Raw genomic sequence first — 26,773 nt, forward strand, 5'->3', positions numbered from 1 at the left:
CTACCCAAAGAGTGGCATCCTTTTAGGGGTCGGCCCATGGCGACAACTATATATACTCGAGAAAGAGCGAACATGTTCTGAATAGCTAGGAGATCGAATAGTTCTGATTTGCAATGCTAGTTTGGTTTTTCCCAAGGAAATCACCAAACAAGAATATAAAGAAGTAAAACAGTAGTTATGCAGGAAATCTAATCAGAAAACATGTAATAATTGCAGGAAAGAGCAATGCATTGCTAAGTTCACCATGTAATATACCAAAGACTAAACACAATATCCATCCATAGATTCATAGGCAATATCAAAAAATAAACAGAAAATAAATTACCTAGTTGGATCCATAGATTTAGCAAGGTTAATACACCTCGGTATTTTTCTCCCTTGTTGAATTCCCATCCTACAGCATTGGGCACACATTGTCTTTCTCTCCCTCCTAAAAGAGACATTGTAGGTCAAGAAAGATAGTGTAGAATGAATTCATATTATTAGAACAGCTAAAAATTGATCCAAAAAATAAACTATTACCCAAAATTTGTGTCACTCTACCTGGTTGAACCGAAATCAAGGCTTCACCAACAAGTGACAAATTCAAATCAGCAAAACCTCGATTCTCTCTATGGCACAAAAAGCGAACAGTTTTCAGATTCCATCTGGAAGAAATAAGTGCAAGGAAGTTGCGGAGAGGCCAGCCAGGATTGTTCGGTAGATGACATGGGTCATAAAAAATAATTATAAAAATAATAAAACTATAAATCAAAATTATCTCAATATAGAATATAGAAAAGAATTTTCTTATTTCACCTACTTGTTATGATAGTATTCTTAACTTTAAAGGAAATCAAAAACACAGATGCTTTTATAAAATTAAAATCAATGAAAAGAAAGCAATAATGATTCATTATGAATGAGAAAAATTCTGCTAAGAATAAGGAATATTCAATTTTATTAGAGGGAAGGTAAATTTTATTTGGAGGTAAGATGAAAAATTACCTCCAATATAGAAAATTTAGATAAATTAAAAATAATTTAAATAATTTAGATAAATATTTATTATATGTATTTTTAAAAGAAAATGTCTTTTAATATATATTAAATAAATTTTTTTAATATTTTAAAGAATTTTTTTGGATTGAATATTAAAGAATTTTTTATTATTAAAAATGTTGCAATTCCTAAACTTAAAAAAAAATAATGGGTTCACGTGAAGCTTCTCCAAACAGAATAAGCAAGCTAACTTCAAATTTAGCAATCCCTAATTCCTATTTCATCAAGTAAGTCACCTCTCTCACAATACCATTCTAAATATTAGTTTTTTTTATATAAAAGAGTAATACTTTATATTTTAAAATTATTGATGTTATATGTATCTAAATACTAAAACTTTATGGGTATTTCTATGATAGAGTATAAATATCTATTTGTATCCTAAACACTTTGATGTAACATCATGGAAATTATAGAAGTATGATAATATATAAAAAATCATTTGGTCATTTCTTTTTTATGATTTATTATTTTATGTTTTATTCTAAAAAAACTTTGAATGTGAGATAATCTAATATAGAATAATGTCAATAAAATAAAAAACACAAAAAAAACTCTATAAATTGCATTATTTAATAAGGTTGTTAGATTATCTTATTTTTTAACATTAAGTGACATAATTTCATGACGTCTTTTAAAATCATCATATAAAAAAGAGAGATAAAAACAAGTGACAAATAATTGATTTCGTTGTGCTAAAACTATTTTTTGTGACAATAACAAAATGTCACTTTTAGTGTCTTATAAAATATGACAAATTAAATTGTAATGAATAAAACTTATTAGTGACAAATGTGCAACGCCACTAATTCAAATTGAATTGTCATTATAATAAATCGTCACTAATAGATGTTTTTCATTGGAGTCGATTTTACAATGTCATTATTTTATCTAAATGTCATTAAAAGGTTTCCCACCAAAATATTTGGTGGGAAGATTTTGGCGCCAAACATATAGTGACAAAATTAATGATCATTTTTAAAATTGTCATAAAAGATATACCATTAATCAATAAATATGACAAAAAAAATGTCACGTTATAGTATGTTTGTGACGATATATGTGACGTCATATAGTAATTTTGTCATAAATTGACAAATTTGTTGTAGTGAATCCAAGATGTTTTTTTTACCACTTTTGAGATAAAACCCTTGAACAAAACATCAACCGAGGCCAAAAAAACAACCGAGTTAACATTAACACCAACATGATTGCCATTGATATCACCGAGTGAAGGGTTAAAATTGGTGTCAAACTCAGTGACAAAGAAAGAAGAAGATTTTGTTGAAGTCATCGGAGCTATAGGAGTATCATGTAGTCATTGAAAAAGTTGAAAGAATCAAGTCTGGACGATATGGAGAAGACGATGGATTTGTGAACTACAGTTCTTTTGCTCACTATTTTATGTATATTTGTTTGGATTTTTACATTTATTAGTTTCGGTAATAGTTAGTTATTTAGCTGTCGAGGAGGAAGAGAAAAGAAGAAGAAGAAAGAGAAAGAGAAAAGAAGAGAGTTAATGGAAGTAACTGTCACCTCGAATAAAACTAATGGGAGGTAATATCAGGGATATTACGGATAATGAACTAAAAGTTTGATGATGTATTGTAAGTTTTAAAAGTTAGGTGACCAAAATAAAAGCGCCCTAAAAGTTTGAAACTATTTAGGTACTTTACCCAATATTAAATTAAACTTTTTTTTGAAAAAAGAAGCAATTAAGCCATTTCGTAAATTAGCATTAAATGGGGACAAAAAATGTTTAAAATTTTATTTTGACTTTCTTGATCTTCTTTATTAAATGGGAATTATTTTAAATTTTGTTTATAAATTTAAGATTGTTTTATTTACTTTTTAAATGTTTAGATTAATTGATTTTAATTACTTCGGAAAGTCAAATAAACGTAGCAACTAGACGCGATAACAGCTCCCAAATACCACAAAATAGCCACAAACTACTCAACAGATTAAACATTAACGGATAAAAATATTATTTCTAATTTCGATTGAGATTTGAAGAGATTATAATGTAATTCAATAAGTTTAATTGAAGGAAAGAGCAAACAATGTCCAGTTCTTTAGGGTTATTTTATCGTGTAACGTCAGATTTCGTTAATGGTTAAACAACCCAATGATCGAAATAATTTTTTTGTTAATGGCGATAACTCAATAAAAGTTTTTCAATTTCAATAACCAAAATGGAAATAATCCAAAGTTTAGTGACTGTTATTAGAGTTTACCCTAGATAAGTCTAAAAGACGGCCGCAGCATTAACCAAAATATCAGCTTACCAAATTCAACACCAAAAAACCACGCGCAATTTGCTGCACCGATCACGGCACCTAACCACGCTCCCATCACCATCACTATTGAAACAAGGATTCAGCATCAATAACGACCGAATTTCTATTTCTTTTTTGGACAAAGACGCGAATAAAAGCTGTAGCTTCAGAAATGGTGTGAATCAGTCAACAAGGAGGTTCCAGTGCTCAAATCATCATGTATTTATCACTGAATTTCGTAACAAATCACACAGAAACATAAAGTACAGAAGATGTGCAATGCAAGTACTTATTCGAACTTCATCGAGGATCTAGTTCCGAAATAGAAGCCTCATTGACAGAGTCTTGGATGGCTTCTCTTTCAGATTGATTAGATAATGACAATTACTCGGACATCGTTGCTGTCTCCGAGTTGGTATTCATAGAAAATGTAGGTATCGATGGAACCGGAAGAGACATGGAATAGCTACTAAGCATGAGAACCACAGAGGCCTGGTTGGTCTATAAGCAATGTTTTCTTGAACACAAAGCACCCAAGATGGATGCATCTCATTATTTCGCTTCTCGATCCATCCCTCAGAGTCGGATCAACAAATTCCAAAGCAGTCCCTTCATTCCAATTTCTCCATGCCTGCAAATGTTCGACGTTATGAACTTACATTGTCTTTTAGCAACATCTATTCCATTATATACCATAACCATAGTATGGAGATCATACATGGGTAAGCAGAGAGTCTCCTACTTGGTTGGTCAAGCTGTTGATTTTGTTCCCACTAATGATTTCTAAAACCAACACTCCAAAGGCATAAACATCAGATTTAACTGAATATGACCATGCCATGCATACTCTGGAGCCATGTATCCACTACATATGCATACATTTTAATGAATAAATGTACACAAACAAATATAAAATCTCATCATTCATGATACTTACTAGGTCCCGACGATTTTGCTTGTATCGGCTTGAGTTTGATCAACCACAAACAATTTAGCCATTCCGAAATCTGAGATCTTAGGATCATCTGTTCATCCAACAATATGTTGGCTGCTTTTAAGTCACGATGGATGATTCGGTACTGAGAATCTTGATGGAGATAACAGTCCCTTGGCGGTTCCCTCTATAATTTGTACCTCTTGTCCCAGTTTAGTAGTAATCGTTTTACTGGATCTGCAAAAGTCGTAAAATTATACAACTAAAATGCATGTCAATAGGTGTTTAGAAGGATTGAAACGGTACCGAATATAAAGTTGTCAAGGCTTGAATTGGGCAGAAACTCATAGATTAGAACCCTTTCTTTTTGTTCGAGCTAAAACCAAGAAGCTTAACCAGATTCCTGGTTGAAGCTTCGCCAATAGCATGACTTCGTTCTTGAATTCTCGTGTTTCTTGGCCCGAATTTTCGGACAGCCTCTTTATAGCTACCTCTCGTCCATCGTCAAGCTTACCCTGGTAGAATTCGGAACAAGGAACAATGAGGGAAAATAACAACTATTTTTCCTAGTATTCGCTGTCACATATTCATTCTGTCTTTTTTCTTTGAAATGATGGAAATTTTCATACAGCAGTCTTAAATGACCTTATAAACAGGACCGAATCCACCTCGTCCAAGCATGTTTGCATCGGAGAAGTTTTCTGTTGCAGCTCTCACTGCATGAAAGTCGATTTGCAACGATTCAACGTGCATCTTGTTATCTGCAGGTTAACAAAGAATCATTTAAGTTACATAACATTGCAAAGGATTGATTATTAGTGAATTATCTTTTGTTATAAGACTACAACAGTAAAACAAAAATAAAATCAAAGGCTAACTTACTTTGATCATTCTGTTTCTTTTTCTTGATCCTCATGGGAAGAACAACAATTCCAAGTATGACAAGCACTACGATGAAGGTGACGCTGGGAACAACTATAATGACTAATGTTCGGGATGAAATGCCTCCCCCTTCTGTACAAGCAAGAACATTGTAAGTACCTTTAGACAACATTATAATGACTAATGTTCAGCATGCATCTTGCAGACCGGTACTTACCTTTTCTGATTTCGGAGTTCACTGACTGTGGAGGAGGACTAGAAGGTGAGGGTGGAGGAGACAAAGACACCGCAGTAGAAGCATTGGGTCTATAGAAGGGATACATATCCCACCGGAAATAACAGTTAGGCCTCCAAACAACACCTCCTTGCTTCCCATGGCAACAGCTTTCATAGTAACTTGCGGATTGCGTTAGACAGGAGTCACAATGCTGCTCCGATAAATCCGGAGTGCACTGCACTAGTGAATATATCCTTTGGAATGCTCCAAGCTTCGCTTCACCAGTTGCATACTTGAGACTAGAAGAACCGTTGGAAGCCTTCCTCACCACCTGTTTATCAAACTCTCCCAAACCGTATCGAATTCTGTTAAGTTCGATGTGATGTTTCCCGTATTATAGACTGCCGCAGCGGGTTCTAGCTCCAAGGTTCCGAAAAATGAGTGATCTGCATAGTGCACAACAGAGAAATCCCTGTCCGTGAATAGGCCCCTGTCCATGAATAGGCCTCTTTCTGGTTGGGACAGTGTCCATGAGCTCGTGGACTGTATCATTGACAACGCTAAAACATTCGTCTGGAGTAGAGTCTCCTTTGCACATAGCAAGAGCGTAAACTTTGTCGGAGCCCTGGCCAATAGTGGCGGTAATGAATCCACCGTTTGCAGAGGCATTACGAGGGAGTGAATCGAGAAGAAGGTCCCGGTTTCTTCCATACGTGCTGTTTGTGGTAAAATTACCAGTGTCTAGCATCTTGGGGCAACGCCAACAAGGCTGATGCTGATAATCAGATAGGAGAGAATTGAAGAAAGTGAAACACCTTTAAGCTTAACCCACATTTTGAGATTATAGTTTGAAGGAAGCAAAAAAAAAAATGTTGAAGAGATGGTTTTCTTGGCAAAGAGAGTTGTTTGCTTGGCTGAAGTCAATTTCATGCCAACTCCAGTTTATAAAATTTCAAAAAAACGTTTGCGCTCATCGGTCTATCCTTAGCTGGAGTTGAAGTCAAACTAAATGGAAACTTCAAGTCTTTCATTCATCGGTCTTGAATGGATACTTCAAAGTATTTCATTCATCGGTCTTCCCTGCTTCTATGTCTTGGCAATGGGACCAGTTTTCCGTCATTCCTACTTTTGAATTTACTACGTGCCTCATACTCTAGGACCCATTTGCCATTCCATACATCATTGTAGAATATGATTTTTTTTTTTTATGGTTGATTTAAAATTGTTATGACTGATCAGGATGATGTTTATTTGTTGTCATGCTGATCTTTCTTGTTTTGGACCATCGGATTGGATTTGGATACACTATTTGCGTTCGTGGATGTTTTTTTCACGTCACTCGACTTTGATTTGTGGTTTATCAGTGGTCTTTTAGTAATTTGATTCATTTTGCAGATCATTTATCGATGCATTCAGATATGTTCGTATTTATCTTTTGTTCGAATTTTTTGTTAGATTTTTAATCTTTTTCCTCTATGATCTCGTGTGATCTTAATGACTATATTTTGTATTAATGGTGATAAGAAAATATCTTAATTATGTGTTCAGTTTACATTTATGATTGTAAACCACATTCTTTATAATTATTAATATTTATTCTTTTTTAATAAAACTAGGAGTTATATAAAAATAATCAAATTCTAAATTTTTAGATTATTCTTTTAAAAAATTTATCCAGTAAAACAAAAAAAATAGTATAAAGTATACTAAGGGTCACTATACTATTGAAATGATTATTTATGTCATTAAACTTCTTAATTATGCAAACCATACATAGGACCACAAGTAATAAATTAATAATGATCATTTGCATTGAAACAAATTTAATGATAGAATTAACTTATGAAACGGTTTCAACAATGAAAAGAAGTGCTATTTTTTAAAATATTTAATCCGAATAATAATTACATCTACATGATGTATATACATTATCCATAACTAAAAAAATTCTAAATAAATACTATTTTACTCAAAAAATTAATTTCCATGTTTATTCCTTTAGGAGGTTGAAGTTGTCATTTAAAGAGACACGCCAAGGAACTTGTCTTTATGATTTGTCAACATAAAGTCTGCTTAACCGACCAAACACGGTTTTGCTGTTGTGTGTTCAACAATGGAATGATTTTCCATCGTTCACGCTTTCTTTGAAGTTTGTTTGGTCTGTTCAATATTTGACCACGCCTTTAGGGTAAACTATATACAAATGTGTTGAGTAAAATTTAGAGTATACAACTCTAAAACTTACTATATTGGACCCAAACAAGTAACAAATTACTTGTATTATACCCACAATAAAAGACACTACAACGCTCAAATTTTTGGAGGATGCATAACTCAAATGCAAGGGGGTATTTATAGTCCTCACCATGCAACTTACACCATACAAATATTAAATTGATAAATATTCCTAACCATACATTATTATCACTACTCTACCTATTCTACCTACTCCATTAAATTGAGAAAAACAATGACATATTCACCTAACTAAATTGATGTGAGCAATGACATCAAATTAAGTTGAGTGTGGGCTAATATTAATTTCTCAACACTCCCCCTCAATGTTAGCCCTCATTCTTTAAATCACGCCAAGCTGACGACGGAAATGTTCAAACTTTCCAAATCTCAAGTTTTTTGTAAACAAGTTCGCAATTTACTCATTTGTCTTGACTTCCCTCATCTCAATCTCTTCCACTACCCTCGACTTTCGGCCTTGCTTGGAAGTCTTGCTCTTCTTGATTCCAAATTCTCTGATGGACTCGGCGGTTGTCAAGGCTTTAGATAACTCCTTGACTTCCCGTCGCTCCAACATTTTATTTGCCCATGGCTTCAATCCGAGCATGAAGGTGAAGAACACATCTTCTTCAGTCAACTCGGGATTTTGAACATGAGTTTTTCTGAATCGGTTGACATACTCCTTAAGTGTCCATGTATGCCTGAGACGCCTCAACTTGGACCACACATCCATCATGGCATACTGTAAGTGAACTTGCTCACTTTGTACCCTCGGTTGACAGCTTTATCTTTAGCTATCACATTGGGTCCCTTCCTGTGCTTGACTGCTTTGACACCTGCAGTCTCGTCACGTCTCGATCCTGGATTGACAACATGAGAACATGTAGTCGAACCATGCTTCCCTCTTGATTATGCTACTTTGGAACATGTAGCCTCACCAAGTCCTCCTGACTTGATTGCTTGGACACTCGTAATCGCATTGAACTTTCCTCTGGGTTCAGCTGCCTCAACATCAACAACCTTACATCTTCTTGTTTCTTATTTGACCGCATTGACACCCTCAATCGGACCAAGTCTTTTCCCTGGCTTGGCAACTTTAACACTTGCACCGCGCCAATTCCCTTTACTTCTCCTTATCCCATCTTCTTCAAGATGGTTGCAAGGCGAAACTTCTTGGGATATCCTCTAATCAAGTGAGGACCATCACAGAAGTAGCACTTCATCTTTTCCTTGCTCGTCTTCTTCTTCGCAACGGGATTAGCCTTGTCATTCTTTCCCGATGACTTTCCTTGGCTACGAACAGTTGATGGATCACCTTGGCCATTCGAATAGTTTCCTTACCATCTCCCTGCTGCACCTTTTCCCAGTCTCCCCTACTATTGCCTCTATCCCTGGGCATGGGAATAGATGACACACCTTGCTCTCCCCCGAACATTACCCTTGGTGTGAGTTCTTCAAAGAAGGTCTTGATCTCACCCATTCACTCATTGCTCCTTGCATATGAGCAACTCTTTCTTGAGCTCATTCACCTCACTTTTCAAAGCCATCACTTCGGCTTCATGGGCATTACTCCCTCGAACCATCTCTAACTCATTGAGAACTTGTTGCATCTCGTCTTTGAACCTGTCCTCCATGGACTCCAATTTATCAAGGCGAGACTCCACAACACTCTGGGTCTCCTTGGCTTCATCCTTGACTTTTTCAATTCTCCCGACCCTCTTTTCCCATGAAATTAAAATCTGCTCCAACTTGATGAGCCTCTCCGCGTGGAAAGCCAAACCTTCCATCAAATAAGCCCATTTCTCGTAGACTGTCAGTTCCTCTTCTTGTTCCCTATTAAGACTCTCATCATCTTCATGAGTAAACGTAATGTCTTACTCGAACATGCCTTAGGCTCCACCATCGAGCCTCTCTACCTTGAGATCTAGCTCCTCCTGGTGTTTTCACCACCCAAGCATTTTTGCAAACTCATCATGGCATCTCCATGCTTGGACACCGACGATACTCTCGAGCCCACTGGACTCTTTTCCCGTTTCCCACCATGGTACTCTTTGCCTTTGCGTGTGGAAACTCCTTTCTCTTGTACTCAGAACAGTTTTGCAACTTCTGTCTATCACCCATCATGTGATTTGAGCAGCCCGAGTCTACGATCCAATCATTCTCGTAGTTAATATTTTCTAGTGTTGTTACCGTGAAAGCCAATTCTTCTTCCTCTATAGCGAGTAATGCTTCGGCATCCCAGCTATCTTCACTATCTTCTTTAGAACTAGAAGTATCAATATTGCTTTCGGTAGACTTCTTTTTAAACCAACAATCTCTCTTCATATGGCCCTTCTTTCCACAATCGTAACATTCGCCATCGAACTTTCTATTACTGTCATGATTCTTCGAAGCTCCCCCAAGACGAGAGCCATTCCCTCCATGATGACTTTTTGTCTGTTCACTAGTCTTTCTATATTCGCATTTGTTGTGTTGTCTTGAACCACCTCTACTTTGGTTGATGTAAAGAGCTTCCTCTTCACCCTTTAGTGAGACTTCTCCCCATTTGTTTGGTCATAGCTTCTTGGCCAGTCAGCAAATTTTCAAACTCAACAAGTGATGGTTGTGTCGGCCATCCTTGTACAGCGGCTAGAAAGCTTCGGTATTCAGGTCTCAAGCCATGGATAATTATTTTTTTATCCTAACTTCTCCAATAGCACCTGTCGGATCTAATTTTAAAATTTCGCGGCATATCGACTTCACCTTGTGAAAGTATTGGGTAACCACCATGTTGCGTTGCGCCATTGATAGAAGTTATTCTCGAGAAGTTGCAATTTTGTATTGTTCCTCTTCATAAAGAGTGTAGCGAAGGTGTCCCATGCTTCTTTTAGTGATTTAGCATCCCGAATGTGCTCCAACATTTCTTCTTCTATTGTGATCTTTAAAGAAAATATCGATTTGCCTTCTTTAATTTTTCTCTTTCGCAAGATGCCATTGACATCTTCTACAACCGGTTGTGTAACTTCACCACCACCGACAACCTCCCAAAGGTCCTGACCTTGTAAGTATGACTCCATACATGTTGCCCATGTGTTGTAGTTTTTTTGTTGAGCTTCTTTATTCTCCAACTACTTGAAGGTCACCCATCGTAACGACAAGGCTTTGACTACACCGAAAAAGCTTAAGTAACAAATGTTCAGAGTACTAAATTACTCTAACAAAAAAGCTCCACAAGGTTTGTAATAACCCCGACAATAACCTTAAGAACTCTTTTATGATGTGGAAGATCAATTAAAACTGCAGCCACAGAGCATACTCAAAATTTCAAGAGACCTTCTAACGTGGCTCTGATGCCAATTGTTGAGTAAAATTTAGAGTATACAACTCTAAACTTACTAATATTGGACCCAAACAAGTAAACAAATTACTTGTATTATACCCACAATAAAAGACACTACAACACTCAAATTGTTGGAGGATGCATAACTCAAATGCAAGGGGGTATTTATAGTCCTTACCATGCAACCTACACCATACAAATATTCCTACTCTTAATATTCCTAGCCATACATTATTATCACCTACTCCACTTACTTCACCTACTGCATCTTCACCTAACTAAATTGATGTAAGCAATGACATCAAATTAAGTTGGGTGTGGGCTAATATTGATTTCTCAACAAATGGTCATAGAACTATTATTTATTTTCTGTTTTGATCATCAAACTACATTTTTCTACAAGTTTGATCAATAATGTTATGTTTTTTTTTACTTTGGTCATTGTTAGTTAAACAAATAATGAAGATGAATATTTATAATTCAAATGCGCATCAAATTGATAGATTATTTATAACAGAACAGATTCTATCACTTGCATTGGGTTGAATTTGTTCTGCAACAATACGTCTAACATAAAATGCAGGCTCTGCTGGTAAAGGCAGCGTTATGGTGTCCTTTCCCAACATGGCAACCACAGTTACCACGGTTGTTCCGTCTACCGGATCTGCTTGCACGCACAATAGGCCGATTTGAATGCATTTAAGCATCTCAGTCGGCACACTCGACTTGAGAAGATGCTCTTCTATTAGCTCCATTGCTTCACCTTTCGACCATAGTTTCCATGCCTACAATCATCACTTAGAATTAGCCTCTTGTATATAATATCAGATTAATATATTCATTGAAGATCGGATAAGAGAACATACAAAAATCAAGAGGCTTTCACCATGTTCCAATAAATGAAACCCGTTATTCTTTTTTCCAGTTATAATCTCCAGCAAAAGAACTCCGAACTGAAAACATCAGACCTGACAAAAAACTGCCCTTCCATAGGATTCTCAGGTGCCATGTATCCACTGTTTTAGTTCATAAGAGACAATGTTTAAAACATAATTCGATAATCATCGAAAACTTTACAAAAACCAAACTGATTTTTCAATGTGTTTTCGATAATCATGGAAAGAATGTATAGATTTTCTATGTTCCTACTACTCTATTTGTATTTGCATCGTTCTGATCTCCACTGAAATATTTTGCCATGCCAAAGTCTGAAATTTTTGGGTTCATTTCATGATCAAGTAAAACAATACTTGCTTTAAGGTCCTATGGATGATTCTAAGGCGAGAATCTTCGTGCAGATACATGATACCACTGGCAGTTCCTCTAATGATGTTGAATCGTTCTGCCAAGTCAGTTGTGCAGCTAAACTCGAATCTGATAAATCTCGAAAAAGAGAAAAAATGGACTAAGTAAACATTGAAATTTGTTATGTTTATGAATGAGATAATATTGGTATCAAAAGGTTGAAGAATCAAACTAAATAGGAACACGTCAAGGCATGTTGGGCGTGAATTCATATATAAGCAACTCTTCGTTTTTCTGTAAGTGTTGAGAAGTAAAAAGAATAGAGAAATTACACAGGAAAGTATGTGTTTTTTATTCATCTCAGCAAGGACATTGCATTTATAAGAAAGGTTAAGCTCATCAGCTCCCCAGTAACCAACTAACAAAACTAACAGACCTAGTTAACCAAACTAACAAAATAACTACCTCCTCAAACACGTGTAACTTCTTTGATAGCCATCTAACATTCCCCCTACTCTTCCTTTCTCCTCTTTGACAACAATCTAACATTCCCTCTACTTTTCCTTTTTGATGAAAAAAAAAATGAACACTTGAATCGGAAGTACCGATGCTTCTTTCCGTTCGATTTGAATCGGAAGTGCCGATGCTTCCCTCCGTTCGACTTGAATCGGAAGTGCCGATGTTTCCTTCCGTTCACTTGAATCGGAAGTGTCGATGCTTCCTTCCGTTCGATTTGAATCGGAAGTTCCGATGCTTCCTTCCGTTCGACTTGAATCGGAAGTGCTGATGCTCACTCCGTTCGACTTGAATCGATGCAAACTTTTGATGTGGAAGAACATTCAACAAAAAAACAAATTCTAAAAAAAACCTATTCTATAACAACAATGTGAAACAAACCAAACACCAACAACATCATTGAAACATTTGGTCCGCATCACCACAGAGTAAGTTGAACACATCTCCCTTGCGGCCGAAATGCCCTGCTCTACCAATTCTAAGCAAGTAAACCTCACAACCAGGTTCCATACAGTTGTCATGTTTCACAGGAAGATCATAGAACCTGTTGCTGATCAAGAGATCGATTGGAATTCCATACATGGATTTGTAGTTTGTGCCACGGATTGAAGTTACTGCTCTATTTGTAGCAACTACTAATATCGGGGCCATCTCATTCTAAAGAGCACGGTTCAGGAAAGAAAAGCACTCAATATCAAGTATGTGCACCTCATCAATAAAGAGAACACCAGGCACAATTTTTGCCTTTCCTTCCTCTCTCCACTCTGCCACCTTTGTGTCAATTTGTTTCCTCACCTCAGCTCGGATTTCACCAGTATCCTCAGAAACTGTCGGACGATCTATTTGGATTTCAACGACTTCGCCTCGATCACTTCGGTTTCTTCCATGATTCTTGCGCCGATAGACTTTCGAAACGCTTGCATTAGAGCTTCTGTTTTCGACATTTCCAGAGAGAAGATTTCATTGCCAGAGAGCATAGAGAAAGGGGTTTCGAAGCCAAGGGACTTTGCGATGCCCATGGCGATGGCAGTTTGTCGGTTCCATGTTGGCAGTTTAGAAGCGTGAAACCAAAATTCCCAGGACATTGGTGAAAGATACCATGTTGAGAAGTAAAAAGAATAGAGAAATTACACAGGAAAATATGTGTTTTTTTATTCATCTCAACAAGGACATTACATTTATAAGAAAGGTTAAGCTCATCAGCTCCCCAGTAACCAACTAACAACTAACAGACCTAGTTAACCAAACTAACAAAATAACTACCTCCTCATACACGTGTAAACTTCTTTGATAGCCATCTAACATTCAGGAAAGTATGTGTTTTTTTATTCATCTCAGCAAGGACAGTACATTTATAAGAAAGGTTAAGCTCATCAGCTCCCCAGTAACCAACTAACAAACTAACAGACCTAGTTAACCAAACTAACAAAATAACTACCTCCTCATACACGTGTAACACTTCTTTGATAGCCATCTAACATTCCCCCTACTCTTCCTTTTCTCCTCTTTGACAACAATCTAACAGTAAGCAACATCCCAAGAGCCGCACAAGATTTCTATGTTATAATCTGGCATTAACATGACTTCATTCTTGATCAAGCAGCCCTTGACTCGAAGTTTTCGACAGCCTTTTAACTGCAATTTCATTACCATCTGCTAGAGTGCACTGGAAATTAACATAGTAACATGAGCCTATAGCTTCACCAACATTATTAGTCATTTCAGCTATAGCTCCTTCTCTGAGGAGAGTTCACATTCTCCTGAAGTACGATTCCAAATTTACCCAAATTAACTGTAATATTTGTTTCATCTTGAACATTAGTAAGTATAATATGTTTTAATTTGGTTTGTATTAGACACGTGTAGTGCAACTCTGTTATGAGTTATAAGGCTTTAATTGTTTATATTATAATAACCTATAATAAATCTGGTTTCGATGGTAACGTAACAGGTTGCATTGCGCCTTGAATCATCTTCGAGCAGTGCATACCATGTAGTCATTGAAAAAGCTGAAAGAATAAAGTCTGGACGATATGGAGAAGATGATGGATTTGTGAACTACAGTTCTTTTGCTCATTATTTTATGTATATATTGTTTGGGTTTTTGCATTTATTTAGTTTTCGGTAATAGTTAGTTATTTAGCTGTCGGGGAGGAGAAGAGAAAAAGAAGATGAAGAAGAAAGAGAAAGAGAGAGTTAATGGAAGTAATTGTCACCTCGAATAAAACTAATGGGAGGTAATATTAGGGATATTACTGAAAATAAACTAAAAGTTTGATGATTGTATTGTAAGTTTTAAAAGTTAGATGACCAAAATACAAGCGCCCTAAAGTTGAAACTATTTATGTACTTTACTCAATGTTAAATTAAACTTTTTTTGGGAAAAAAAGCAATTAAGCCATTTCGTAAATTAGCATTAAATGGGGACAAAAAAAAGTTTCAAATTTTATTTTGACTTTCTTAATCTACTTTATTAAATGGAAATTATTTTAAATTATTTGTTTATAAATTTAAGATTGTTTTTATTTACATTTTAAATGTTTAGATTAATTGATTTTAATTACTTCATCGATTTTTTTCTCGGCAAACATGGAATTACTTCGAGAAAGACAATAAACGTAGCAACTAGACGCGTATAACAGCTCCCAAATACCACAAAATAACCATAAATTACTCAACAAATTATACATTAATGGATAAAAATATTATTATTTTTAATTTCGATTGAGATTTGAAGAGATTATAATATTATTCGATAAGTTTAATTGAAGGAAAGAAAGAAAAAAATTAATAATTTTTATTGGAAAAATCACCAAATGACTGCGAAAAGAGCAAATAATGTCCAGTTCTTTAGGGTTATTTTAACGTGTCACGTCAGCTTTCGTTCATGGTTAAACAACCCAGTGATCGAAATAATTTCTTTTTTTGTTAATGGCAGTAACTCAAATGAAAGTTTTTCAATTTCAATAACCAAAATAAAAATGACCCGAAGTTTAGTGACTGTTATTAGAGTTTACCCTAAAAAAGTCTAAAAGGCAGCCACAGCATTAACCAAAATATCAGCTTACCAAATTCAACACCAAAAAACACGCGCAATATGCTGCACCGATCACGGCACCTAGCCACGCTCCCATCACCATCACTATTGAAACAAGGATTCAGCATCAATAACGATCGAATTTCTATTTCTTTTTTGGTACAAAGACGCGAATAAAAGCTGTAGCTTCAGAAATGGGGTTGAATCAGTCAACAAGGAGGTTCCAGTGCTCAAATCATCATGTATTTATCACTGAATTTCGTAACAAATCATACAGAAAACATAAAGTACAGAAGATATGCAGTGCAAGTACTTATTCGAAATTCATCGAGGATCTAGTTCCGAAATAGAAGCCTCGTTGACAGAGTCTTGGATGGCTTCTCTTTCAGATTGATTAGATAATGACAATGACTCGGACATCGTGTTGGTATTCATAGAAAATGCAGGTCTCGATGGAACCGGAAGAGACATGGAATAGCTACTAAGCATGAGAACCACTGAGACCATGGTTGGTCTATAAGCAATGTTTTCTTGAACACAAAGCAATCCGAGATGGATGCATCTTATTATTTCGCTTCTCGACTCATCCCTCATAATCGGATCAACAAATTCCAAAGCAGTCCCTTCATTCTAGTTTCTCCATGCCTGCAAATGTTCGACGGTATGAACTTACATTGTCTTTTAGCAACATCAATTCCATTATATACCATAACCAGAGTATGGAGATCTTACATGGGTAAGCAGAGTCTCTCCTACTTGGTTGGTGAAGCTGTTGATTCTGTGCCCACTAATGATTTCTAAAACTAACACTCCAAAGGCATAAACATCAGATTTAACTGAATATTGACCATGCCATGCATACTCTGGAGCCATGTAGCCACTGCATATACGGATACATTTCAATGAATAAATGTAACAAACTAGATATAAAATCTCATCATTCATGATACTTACTAGGTCCCGACGATTTTGCTTGTATCGGCTCGAGTTTGATCAACCGCAAACAATTTCGCCATTCCGAAATCTGAGATCTTAGGATTCATCTCTTCATCCAACAATATGTTGCCTGCTTTTAAGTCCCGATGGATGATTCGGTACTGAGAATCTTCATGGAGATAAACCAGTCCCTTGGCTGTTCCCTCTATAATTTTGTACCTCTTGTCCCAGTTTAGTAGTAATCGCTTCAGTGGATCTGCAAAACTCGTAAAATTATAGGACTAAAATGCATGTTCAATAGGTGTAGTTTAGAAGGATTGAAACGGTACCGAATATAAAGTTGTCAAGGCTTGAATTGGGAAGAAACTCGTAGATTAGAACCCTTTCTTTTTGTTCGAAGCTAAAACCAAGAAGCTTAACCAGATTCCTGTGTTGAAGCTTCGCCAATAGCATGACTTCGTTCTTGAATTCTCGTGTTCCTTGTCCCGAATTTTCGGACAGCCTCTTTATAGCTACCTCTCGTCCATCTTCAAGCTTACCCTGATAGAATTCGGAACAAGGAACAATGAGGGAAAATAACAACTATTATTTCCTAGTATTCACTGTCACATATTCATTCCGTCTTTTTTCTTTGTGATGATGGAAATTTTCATACAGCAAGTCTTAAATGACCTTATAAACAGGACCGAATCCACCTCGTCCAAGCATGTTTGCATCGGAGAAGTTTTCTGTTGCAGCTCTCACTGCATGAAAGTCGATTTGCAGCGATTCAACGTGCATCTTGTTATCTGCAGGTTAACAAAGAATCATTTAAGTTGCATAACATTGCAAAGGATTGGTTATTAGTGAATTATCTTTTGTTATAAGACTACAACAGTAAAACAAAAAAAATCAAAAAGGCTAACTTACTTTGATCATTCTGTTTCTTTTTCTTGATCCTCATGGGAAGAACAACAATTCCAAGTATGACAAGCACTACGATGAAGGTGACGCTGGGAACAATTATAATGACTAATGTTCGGGATGAAATGCCTCCCCCTTCTGTACAAGCAAGAACATTGTAAGTACCTTTAGACAACATTATAATGACTAATGTTCAGCATGCATCTTGCAGACCGGTACTTACCTTTTCTGATTTCGGAGTTCACTGACTGTGGCGGAGGACTAGAAGGTGAGGGTGGAGGAGACAAAGACACCGTTGTAGAAGCATTGGCTGTATAGAAGGGATACAAATCCCACCGGAAATAACAGTTAGTCCTCCAAACAACACCTCCTTGCTTCCCATGGCAACAGCTTTCATAGCGACTTGCGGATTGCCTTAGGCAGTAGTCACAACGCTGCTCCGATAAATCTGGAGTGCACTGCATTAGTGAATATATCTTCTCGAACACCGTAACGTCTGCTTCCCCAGTTGCGTACTTGAGACTAGAAGAGCCTTTGGAAGCCTTACTCACCACACTGTTTATCAAACTCTCCCAAACCGTATCGAATTCGGTTAAGTTCGATGTGATGTTTCCCGTATTATAGACTTCCCAAGAGGGTTCTAGGTCCGGGGTTCCGAAAAATATGTGATCTGCATAATGCACAATACAGAAATCCCCTGCCCATGAATAGGCCTCTTTCTGGTTGGGACAAGTGTCCATGAGCTCGTGGATTGTGTAATTGACAACGCTAAAACATTCGTCTGGAGTAGAGTCTCCTTTGCACATAGCAAGAGCGTAAACTTTGTCGGAGCCCTGGCCAATAGTAGCGGTAATGAATCCACCGTTTGCAGAGGCATTACGAGGGAGTGAATCGAGAAGAAGGTCCCGGTTATTGCCATACGTGCTGTTTGTGGTAAAATTACCAGTGTCATAGCATCTTGTTGGAACAGCGGCAACAAGGCCGATGCCGATAACAAGATAGGAGAGAATTGAAGAAGCAGCTTTAAGTTTAACCCACATTTTGAAACTGCAAGCAAAACTGAATGGAAACTTAAAGTATTTCATTCATCGGTCTTTCCAGCGACTATGTCTTGGCAAAGGGGACCAGTTTTCCACTATTCCTACTTTTGAATTTACTACGTGCCTGTCATACTCTAGGACCCATTTGCCATTTACTTGGACTCTGGGGCTAACTAGTACAGTTCCTACACTTCTTATGGTTAAGAATTTTTTATTTTTCTTGTAAACCATATACGTCATTGTAAAATATGAAAAATATTGTTTATGATTTTAAAACTGAAAAAATTAATCTACATAAATACAGTTTTTTTATTTTATTTAAAATTAAACTATTAAAACCCAAAAATAAATTTCATGCAAGTTTAAACTATATTAATAATAAAGTATTTAAAGATATGATTTTATCAAATTATAATTAATTAAACTTAATACGTTAAGTTACAATTAAGTCACCAAATTTGTTTATGACACATTTTTTGTGTTTATGGTATATTTTTGTCTAATTGATTGTTGTTTTAGTTTATTTTTTTTCAGGGTTGAATTTGACATCGTAATAACTGATCAAGATGATACTTATTTGTTATTATGCTGATCTTTCTTGTTTTTTACCATCATATTGGACTTGGATACGCTATTTGCATTCCAGGATGGTTGTTCACGTCGCTCGACTTTGATTTATTTATGATACGTTTTTCTTCAATGTCAGTGTTGCTATAACACCCCAAAATTTAATTAAAAGAAAGTTGTGGAACAAATTGCAAATTTTCAAAAGTTTGCAGCTCATTTTTGGAACACGTGTGAAGTTCAGGGACTTAACCCTGAATTGTCCCATTTATTCTGGTCAGTGAAAAATAAAAATAAGAGAAAACCCCTGTGTGTTGGAAAACCAAGACCCCGAAAACCCAAACCCCAAACCAAACGACCCTACCATCGCCCCTTCGGTTAGCCACTTCTGGTCGGTGGTCTCGTGCACCGTCGTAGCCATGAACTAAAAAACGACTGGCGATCCAACCCTGACCCTTAGATCTCCCGTTTAGGCCGCCGTTAATCGCATGGAGAGAGAGAGAGATCGTTTGGAAGCCCTCCTCATCGCTCTATGCTTCGGCCAGCGGTGTAGGTCACCGTCGCCTCTAATCGAAGCACCAGGCCACCGCGTCCAAAACCCCTCTGTCAATTTGTCTAAAGGAGATACTATTTTTTGTGGAGAAGCTTCGTCAAAACCCTCGACGCCGCCACCGTACGATTTTGCTTCGGTTCTACTCGCCTCGGCCATCATCTCGCCTCACCGTCTGCACCATTGAACTCACCGTCTTCGTCCACCCAAACCCAACCGGTTGGTTACCTTGTCGTCGTCGGTTTCATCCGTCCGTCGTTGGTGAGCTTTCCAAACCCATTTTAATCTATTTAATCGAGTTATTGGTTGATTGTTGGGTTTAATTTTGGTTAGAAATAATGGGTTGAAAATTTTTAATTTTCATATAATTTAAGTATTTTCTATTTTTTGTTGATAATTTATTTCTGTAATCTCTAAAATTTTATAAATTCTACCATTAATAATTTATAAATTCACTCGAAAATAAAATCTTACATTCGTTCCTCTCATTGACTTTTCTTACGCAAACTTTTGAACCGATTTGTCGTACTCAATGTATTGAGCTGATTAATAGAGGTTATTGTTTTAGGACTCCAACCTTACCTTAATTATGCAAACCATACATAGGACCACAAGTAATAAATTAATAATGATCATTTGCATTGAAACAAATTTAATGATAGAATTAACTTAAGAAGTGGTCTCAATAATGAAATGAAGTATTATTTTTTAAAAATATTTAATTCGAATAATAATTACATCTACATGATATACATCTACAAGCGTTACCTGAAACAAAAAGAGCACAACCTTGAAGCATTTGTAAAGTTTGTTATTAAAAATTTCAGTTTTCAGGTTTATATTTTAAGTTGTAAGGATAAAATTTTGAATTTATTTTTCGGTATTTAGGTTGCGCCTTTTGGAAACCAAAATCTTTTAATGTATTTAATAAATAATTAAGTTGCAACATAAACTATGAATTGTAACCTATCAATAAAATATATGTAATAGGCTTCCTACTCGGATAAGACTTTTGAGAATGGGATTAAGCATTGAGAGTGATAAGTGTGTGCTTTGTGGTGTTGAGGCTGAAATTAGGGATCACTTGTTCTTTGATTGTGATTTTGTGAGGGAGTTGTGGGGTGACATCCTTACTTTGTGTGATGTAACTCATAGGGTTAGCTACGGGGATAGGGAGTTGGCATGGATCGTTCACTGTTTTAAAGGGAAATCTCTCCTTGTGAGGGTGATTAAGCTTGCTTGGGCTGGTCATGCGTATGACATTTGGAAGGAGAGAAATAGTAGGCTTTTTGGGGGGAAAACTAGACTGGTGGGTAATGTATTGAAGGACATCAAAGAAACTATTCAGATTCGGCTAAAAGGATGGACTATCAACAATGTTGATCCTAGGAACGATTCCCTTTGTGTGAAATGAGATATTTCTTAAGGTTGGGGTTCACTTGTAATGGTTATTTCTTTTGTTGTTTGTATTAGCAGGAGTTAAATTGTTGTTTGTATTAGCAGGAGTTAAATTGTTGTTTATATAGCAGGTTTCTGCTTTTCTTGGGTAATGAAATGGAATTATCAAAAAAATATCGATAATAGAATTACAAGATTATCACCTATAAATAAAAAATTTCAATAATTATAATGGTTATAGCAGTTATTAACTGTAACCTAACCGTTAATTTATTATTTATTTTTAGAATAATAAATCTATCACCCCCAAAATATTGTATTAAAAATTAAAAAAAACATATTCATCTAACACTCTTCTTCCTCATTACGACGAAACAGGTGACCGAAACTGATATTATTACGACGACAAAAGCCATTAAAGATCCTAATAGACTCCACATATTCCCAATCTTTAGTCTGATTTTATGAGGATCATTAATGGTTGATGAATCCTATGGAAACCACATGAAACAATAGCCTAATTCAATGGAAGTGGTGAATGTTTCGAAATATCAATGGTCGATGATGTGCATCGATGAATCGAGTCCTTTCGAAGTCGAGAAATCAACATGCAAGCAGTGACGGATCCAAAAATTAAAATAAATGTCTAAAAATTTATTATTCTTTTCTTAAAATTAACTGGTATAGAACTATTTTTATTTTTCATTTTCTTTAACACATTAGACTAAACTTAATCATTTTCAAAATATCAGGATACACTTGACCCTTAAGGGGCTTAATGCATCTGCCCACCATGCAAATATTCTTTAAATTGGTTCCTCGGGTTGATTTGTGCAATAGGAAAAGGACATGTAGGCTTAATCCATGAATAACTAAGACATGTCTGAACTTACTAGGTTGAATCACCGTTCTCAATCCAAGCTGTTATTTTTTCCACTTTTGAGATCAAACCCTTGAGCAAAACATCAACTGAGGCCAAAAAAACAACCGAGTTAACATTAACACCAACATGATTGCCATTGATATCACCGAGTGACGGGTTAAAACTGGTGTCAAACTCATCGATGAACAAAGAAGAAGAATTTTGAGAGTTGAAGTTATCTTCGAGCTATAGGAGTACCATGTAACCATTGAAGAAGCTGGAATGTTGAATACATTTTGATATTTCGATATAACAAATTAAGATAAATGAATTTTAAGATTTTCCAAATGATTTTCTAAGTATATTCGATATAATAATTCGAATATCAAAACATTACTCTAAATCTTTCAAAAGTCATTTTAATCCTTACTCAAGTGTAAAATTAAGTTTTAATCTTAAAACAATTTCAAAATAATTTTACAAAGTATTTCGAACCGTTTCAAAGCCAAAAATTTTAGTTTGCTCAGAGGGAACCGATTCCCCCCAATGGGGTACCGATTCCCCCTGAATGGTTTGGCTCCGAGATTTCCAGTATGCTCGGAGGGAACCGATTCCCCCCCAGGGGTATCGATTCCCCCCTTTTGTAACGGTCGAAATATTTGAATTTTACACTTAGGGAACCGATTCCCTAAGAGGGGTACCGATTCCCCCCACGCTCCAAGCTGTTTTATTAATTGTTTTCACACTAAAACGGCTATATTATCTTCACTAATCATCCCTAACGTTCAGAAATGATTCAAGGTGTATTTAAACAAGCTTAGAAGCCATTGATCAACAACAAGAAACATCAAGCAACTAGAATCAAGAGAGAATCAAAGAGAAAGCATCAAACCTCAAGTTTGAGCATTTCAAGCCTATTTTTCATTCAATATTCATTTTACTTTCAAGAACACTTATTGTGCTCAATTGTATTCATTTTTTAGTGTTCTTTTCTTTGTTCTAGAATTGTGCAAACAATCTACCTTGTGAGGATTTCCTTGTAAGTTTGCAAAATTTGTATTGTTCTCTTTGGGAGAGAGTGTTCTCAAGAATTTGGGGTATAATTCTTGAGGGTTTGTAAGGTTACTCTTTGTCCTCAAAAGAAAGACAAATTAGTGAATTTGTGGAAAATCCTTAGTGTGGATAGCTAAGGCAGTAGACGTAGACTTTGGTTGATAAAGTCGAACCACTCTAAATCGCTGTGCAATTACTTTCAATTTTCTGCAAAAGCTTCCACCAAAATTTTAATTGCCAATTCACCCCCCTCTTGGCCGATTCCGTCAATCGATTAACTCAACAATTGGCATCAGAGCCTAACTCATTTGAAGGTTTAATCGCCTCTTGAGTCGATTCGGGAAGAGTTATATCAATAATCAAAGTCATCAATGGCCTCCGCTTCAAACTTCGACTCCGGTCTCGATTCGATTCCCGTCAACAAGCCTCATTTCTTTAATGGGGCTAACTATGCCTATTGGAAGAATAGAATGATGTACTTTATTCAAGCAAGTGACATGGGAGCATGGAATGTCATAGTAGAAGGATACATCAAGTCTCTCACTCATCCAAGATTGTGGAGTGAATGAGAGACAAAAATGTTCCAGCTCAACTCCAAAGCCATCCATATCATATTTTGTGCTCTTGGACCAGATGAATACGTAAGAGTTTCATCTTGTACAACTGCCAAAGAAATATAGGAAAAACTTCAAGTCACTCATGAAGGTACCGATGAGGTAAAGAAATCTAAAATTAGTATTCTAACGCATAGCTATGAAAATTTCAGGATGAAACCAAATGAAGATATCAAAGCTATGACGGATAGATTTTCAACGATTGTCAATGGTCTCAAATCATATGAAGAGATCATTTCAAATGAAACGCTTGTGAGGAAGTTAGTCTACTCCCTCCCAAAATCGTGGCAATCAAAGAAGACGACAATCATCGAGTCTAAGGACCTAACGTCCTTAACTATTGAAGAGCTAATCGGTTCACTCCTCACTCATGAAATGATGCTTGAAGATGAGGTGGGCCTTGATAAAATTGAAGAGACACCAAATGAGAAGGAGAAACAGAAAAATATTGGAGTTGCTCTCAAATCCACAAAAGATGAGAGTGATTCGGATGAAGATGACGATGACGAGGAAATGGCATTGTTTGCCAAACGGTTCAGAAAAATGATGAGACCTTACCGAGGAAGAAAATTCAAACGAAATGAAGGCCTCAAAAATGAACCAAAAGAGAAGGACCCGATCATTTGCTATGAATGCAAAAAGCCATGACATGTCAAATATGATTGCCCACAATTGAAGAGGAAGGGTAAATCAAAGAATAAGCACAAGGCTCATGTGGCTACATGGAGCGATGAAGAAGGTTCCGATGAAGAGGAACGAGAAGTAGCAAACTTGTGCTTGATGGCATTCGGGGGAGATTCTAAGGTAACCTCTAACTCATCTGATTTTGATGATTTATCATATGATGAGCTATTAGAGGAATATAATGGGTTGGCTTCAGATTATGAGAAATTGTTTTTAAAATATAAAAATGATGTTTCAAAATTGAAAAATAAAAATAAACTCATATCCAAAACCAACAACGATCTTGAAAGTAAAATCAAAGATTTGCAAATCAAACTAGAAGAGTTTGAAAAGAAAAATTTAGATTTGCAAAATTTACTTTCAAAGGTCAATGATGATCATCAAAAGAAAATTGATGATCTTAAAGCTTCTTTTGATAAAGTTGGAACAAAACATTTTGAAAATGGATAAAATTCAAAATCCAAATTTGTTAGAAAAAGTTTTAAAAACCACAATCATAGAGGTCCCCAAAGAACCTCTAATGGAAAAATCGTTAGAAGTATATGGGTTCCTAAAGAGCTCATTACTACTAAAGATAATGATATCCTACACAAATGGATACCTAAGGGGACTAGGATTTTAGAAACTAATGAATATGGACCCAAAAGAATTTGGGTACCAAAAATTAGAAATTAATCTATGCTTGTAGGAAAAAGAGCATTGCTACAAGGCACGAGAAACAAATTCAAACTCATGGTACCTTGGTAGTGGATGCTCAAGACACATGACCGGAGACAAAAGTCGGTTCATTAAGCTTAACGCCAAAAATGGAGGAGAAGTGACTTTTGGTGATGATTCAAAAGGTCACATTGAAGGTATTGGTACTATTGGTAATACCTCTTCTATACAAATTAAGAATGTTTTTATATGTGAATGGATTAAAGCATAATCTATTAAGTATTAGTCAATTTTGTGATAAGGGATTCAATGTCATGTTTGATATTAATGGTTGTAAAGTCATTGACATTGCATCTAATCAGATTATGATTGTTGGTCATAGAATAGGAAACATATACATGGTTCATTTAGATTCTATTGATATGACTAATTTGTGCCTAGTTGCTAAGGATGAACATGATAGTTGGTTATGGCATAGGAGACTAGGACATAATAGTATGAGTATTTTGCAACGACTAATTCAAGGTGATTTAGTTCGAGGGTTGCCTAAGCTTAAATTTGATAATGATAAAATATGTGATGCTTGTGCTAAAAGAAAACAAAAGCGAGTTTCTTTTAAATCCATTAATGACGTATCAACTAGTAGAGTATTACAATTGATCCATATAGATCTTTTTGGGCCAACTAAGACTACTAGCTTGGGTGGAAAACAATATGCATTTGTCTTGGTAGATGACTATTCTAGATATACTTGGGTTCTATTTTTAAGTACTAAAGATGAAGCATTAGAACATTTCATCACATTTTCAAAAATAATCCAAAATGAAAAAGGTTACTCTATAACTAGTGTTAGGAGTGATCATGGCACTGAATTTGAAAATCTTGGATTTATTGAGTTTTGTAATTCTAATGGTATTAGCCATTATTTTTTCAGCACCTAGAACCCCTCAACAAAATGGAGTTGTTGAGAGGAAAAATCGAACTTTAGAAGAAATGGCTAGAACCATGCTTTGTGAAAATAATTTGCCAAAATATTTTTGGTCGGAAGCCACAAATACCGCTTGTTATGTTGTAAATCGAGTAATGATTAGGCCAATTTTAAAGAAAACTCCATATGAAATTTTCAAAATAAAAAGCCTAACATTAGCTATTTTCATCCTTTTGGATGTAAATGTTTTGTTTTAAACAACGGTAAAGAAAACCTTGGCAAATTTGATGCTAAAAGTGATGAAGAAATTTTTCTGGGTTATTCCTTAAATTCTAAAGCTTATCGAGTATTTAATAAAAGAACTTTAGTTGTAGAAGAGTCTATACATGTTTTTTTCGATGATAATCCCCTTCCGAGGAAGGATTCTTGTGTGAATGATGATGTAGGTTTTATAAATACAAATGATGTTAGACATGACGTTGGAGAACCATCATCAAAGGAAGAAACGAAAAATGAGGAAACTCATGATCCTCTTGAGAATCCAACCATTGAAGAAAGGGAAGTATCTTATCCAAGAGAGTACAACTATGTCAAGGATGGTGAGATTATAGGTGATCCATCCAAAGGGGTAACAACTCGATCTTCTCTTAGAAATATTTGTAATTATGTTGCATTTATTTCATGCATAGAGCCTAAGAATATTAAAGAAGCATTAAATGATGAACATTGGATTATGGCTATGCAAGAAGAATTAAATCAATTTGAGAGAAGTAAAGTATGGACATTAGTTGAAAGGCCTAGTAATAAATCTACTGTAGGTACTAGATGGGTATTTAGGAATAAGCTTGATGAGAGTGGTAATATAGTGAGAAACAAGGC

At 35.8% G+C, this 26,773-nt stretch overlaps 2 protein-coding genes and 1 pseudogene across 2 annotated transcripts; 1 reads left to right on the forward strand and 2 right to left on the reverse strand.

Annotated features, from left to right (window-relative positions):
• Positions 1 to 4,890: 4,890 nt before the first annotated feature.
• LOC120204048 (cysteine-rich receptor-like protein kinase 14) lies at positions 4,891 to 6,064 on the reverse strand. The gene is made up of 4 exons (XM_039204139.1): positions 5,756 to 6,064; positions 5,354 to 5,684; positions 5,137 to 5,268; positions 4,891 to 5,015 (listed from the first exon to the last, which is right to left on the reverse strand). The coding sequence occupies exons 1-4, from the start codon at positions 6,062 to 6,064 to the stop codon at positions 4,891 to 4,893; spliced, it is 897 nt and encodes a 298-aa protein (XP_039060070.1).
• A 9,693-nt stretch (positions 6,065 to 15,757) lies between these two features.
• On the reverse strand, positions 15,758 to 18,585 carry LOC120204250 (annotated as a pseudogene).
• Positions 18,586 to 20,716: 2,131 nt separating this feature from the next.
• LOC120204049 lies at positions 20,717 to 21,112 on the forward strand. The gene has a single exon (XM_039204141.1). The coding sequence runs from the start codon at positions 20,717 to 20,719 to the stop codon at positions 21,110 to 21,112; it is 396 nt and encodes a 131-aa protein (XP_039060072.1).
• The last annotated feature ends 5,661 nt before the right edge of the window (positions 21,113 to 26,773 follow it).

Source organism: Hibiscus syriacus, unplaced genomic scaffold (assembly GCF_006381635.1).
Source record: "Hibiscus syriacus cultivar Baekdansim isolate YM2019G1 unplaced genomic scaffold, ASM638163v2 tig00010533_pilon, whole genome shotgun sequence".
In the NCBI taxonomy this organism is placed as follows: Eukaryota; Viridiplantae; Streptophyta; class Magnoliopsida; order Malvales; family Malvaceae; genus Hibiscus; species Hibiscus syriacus.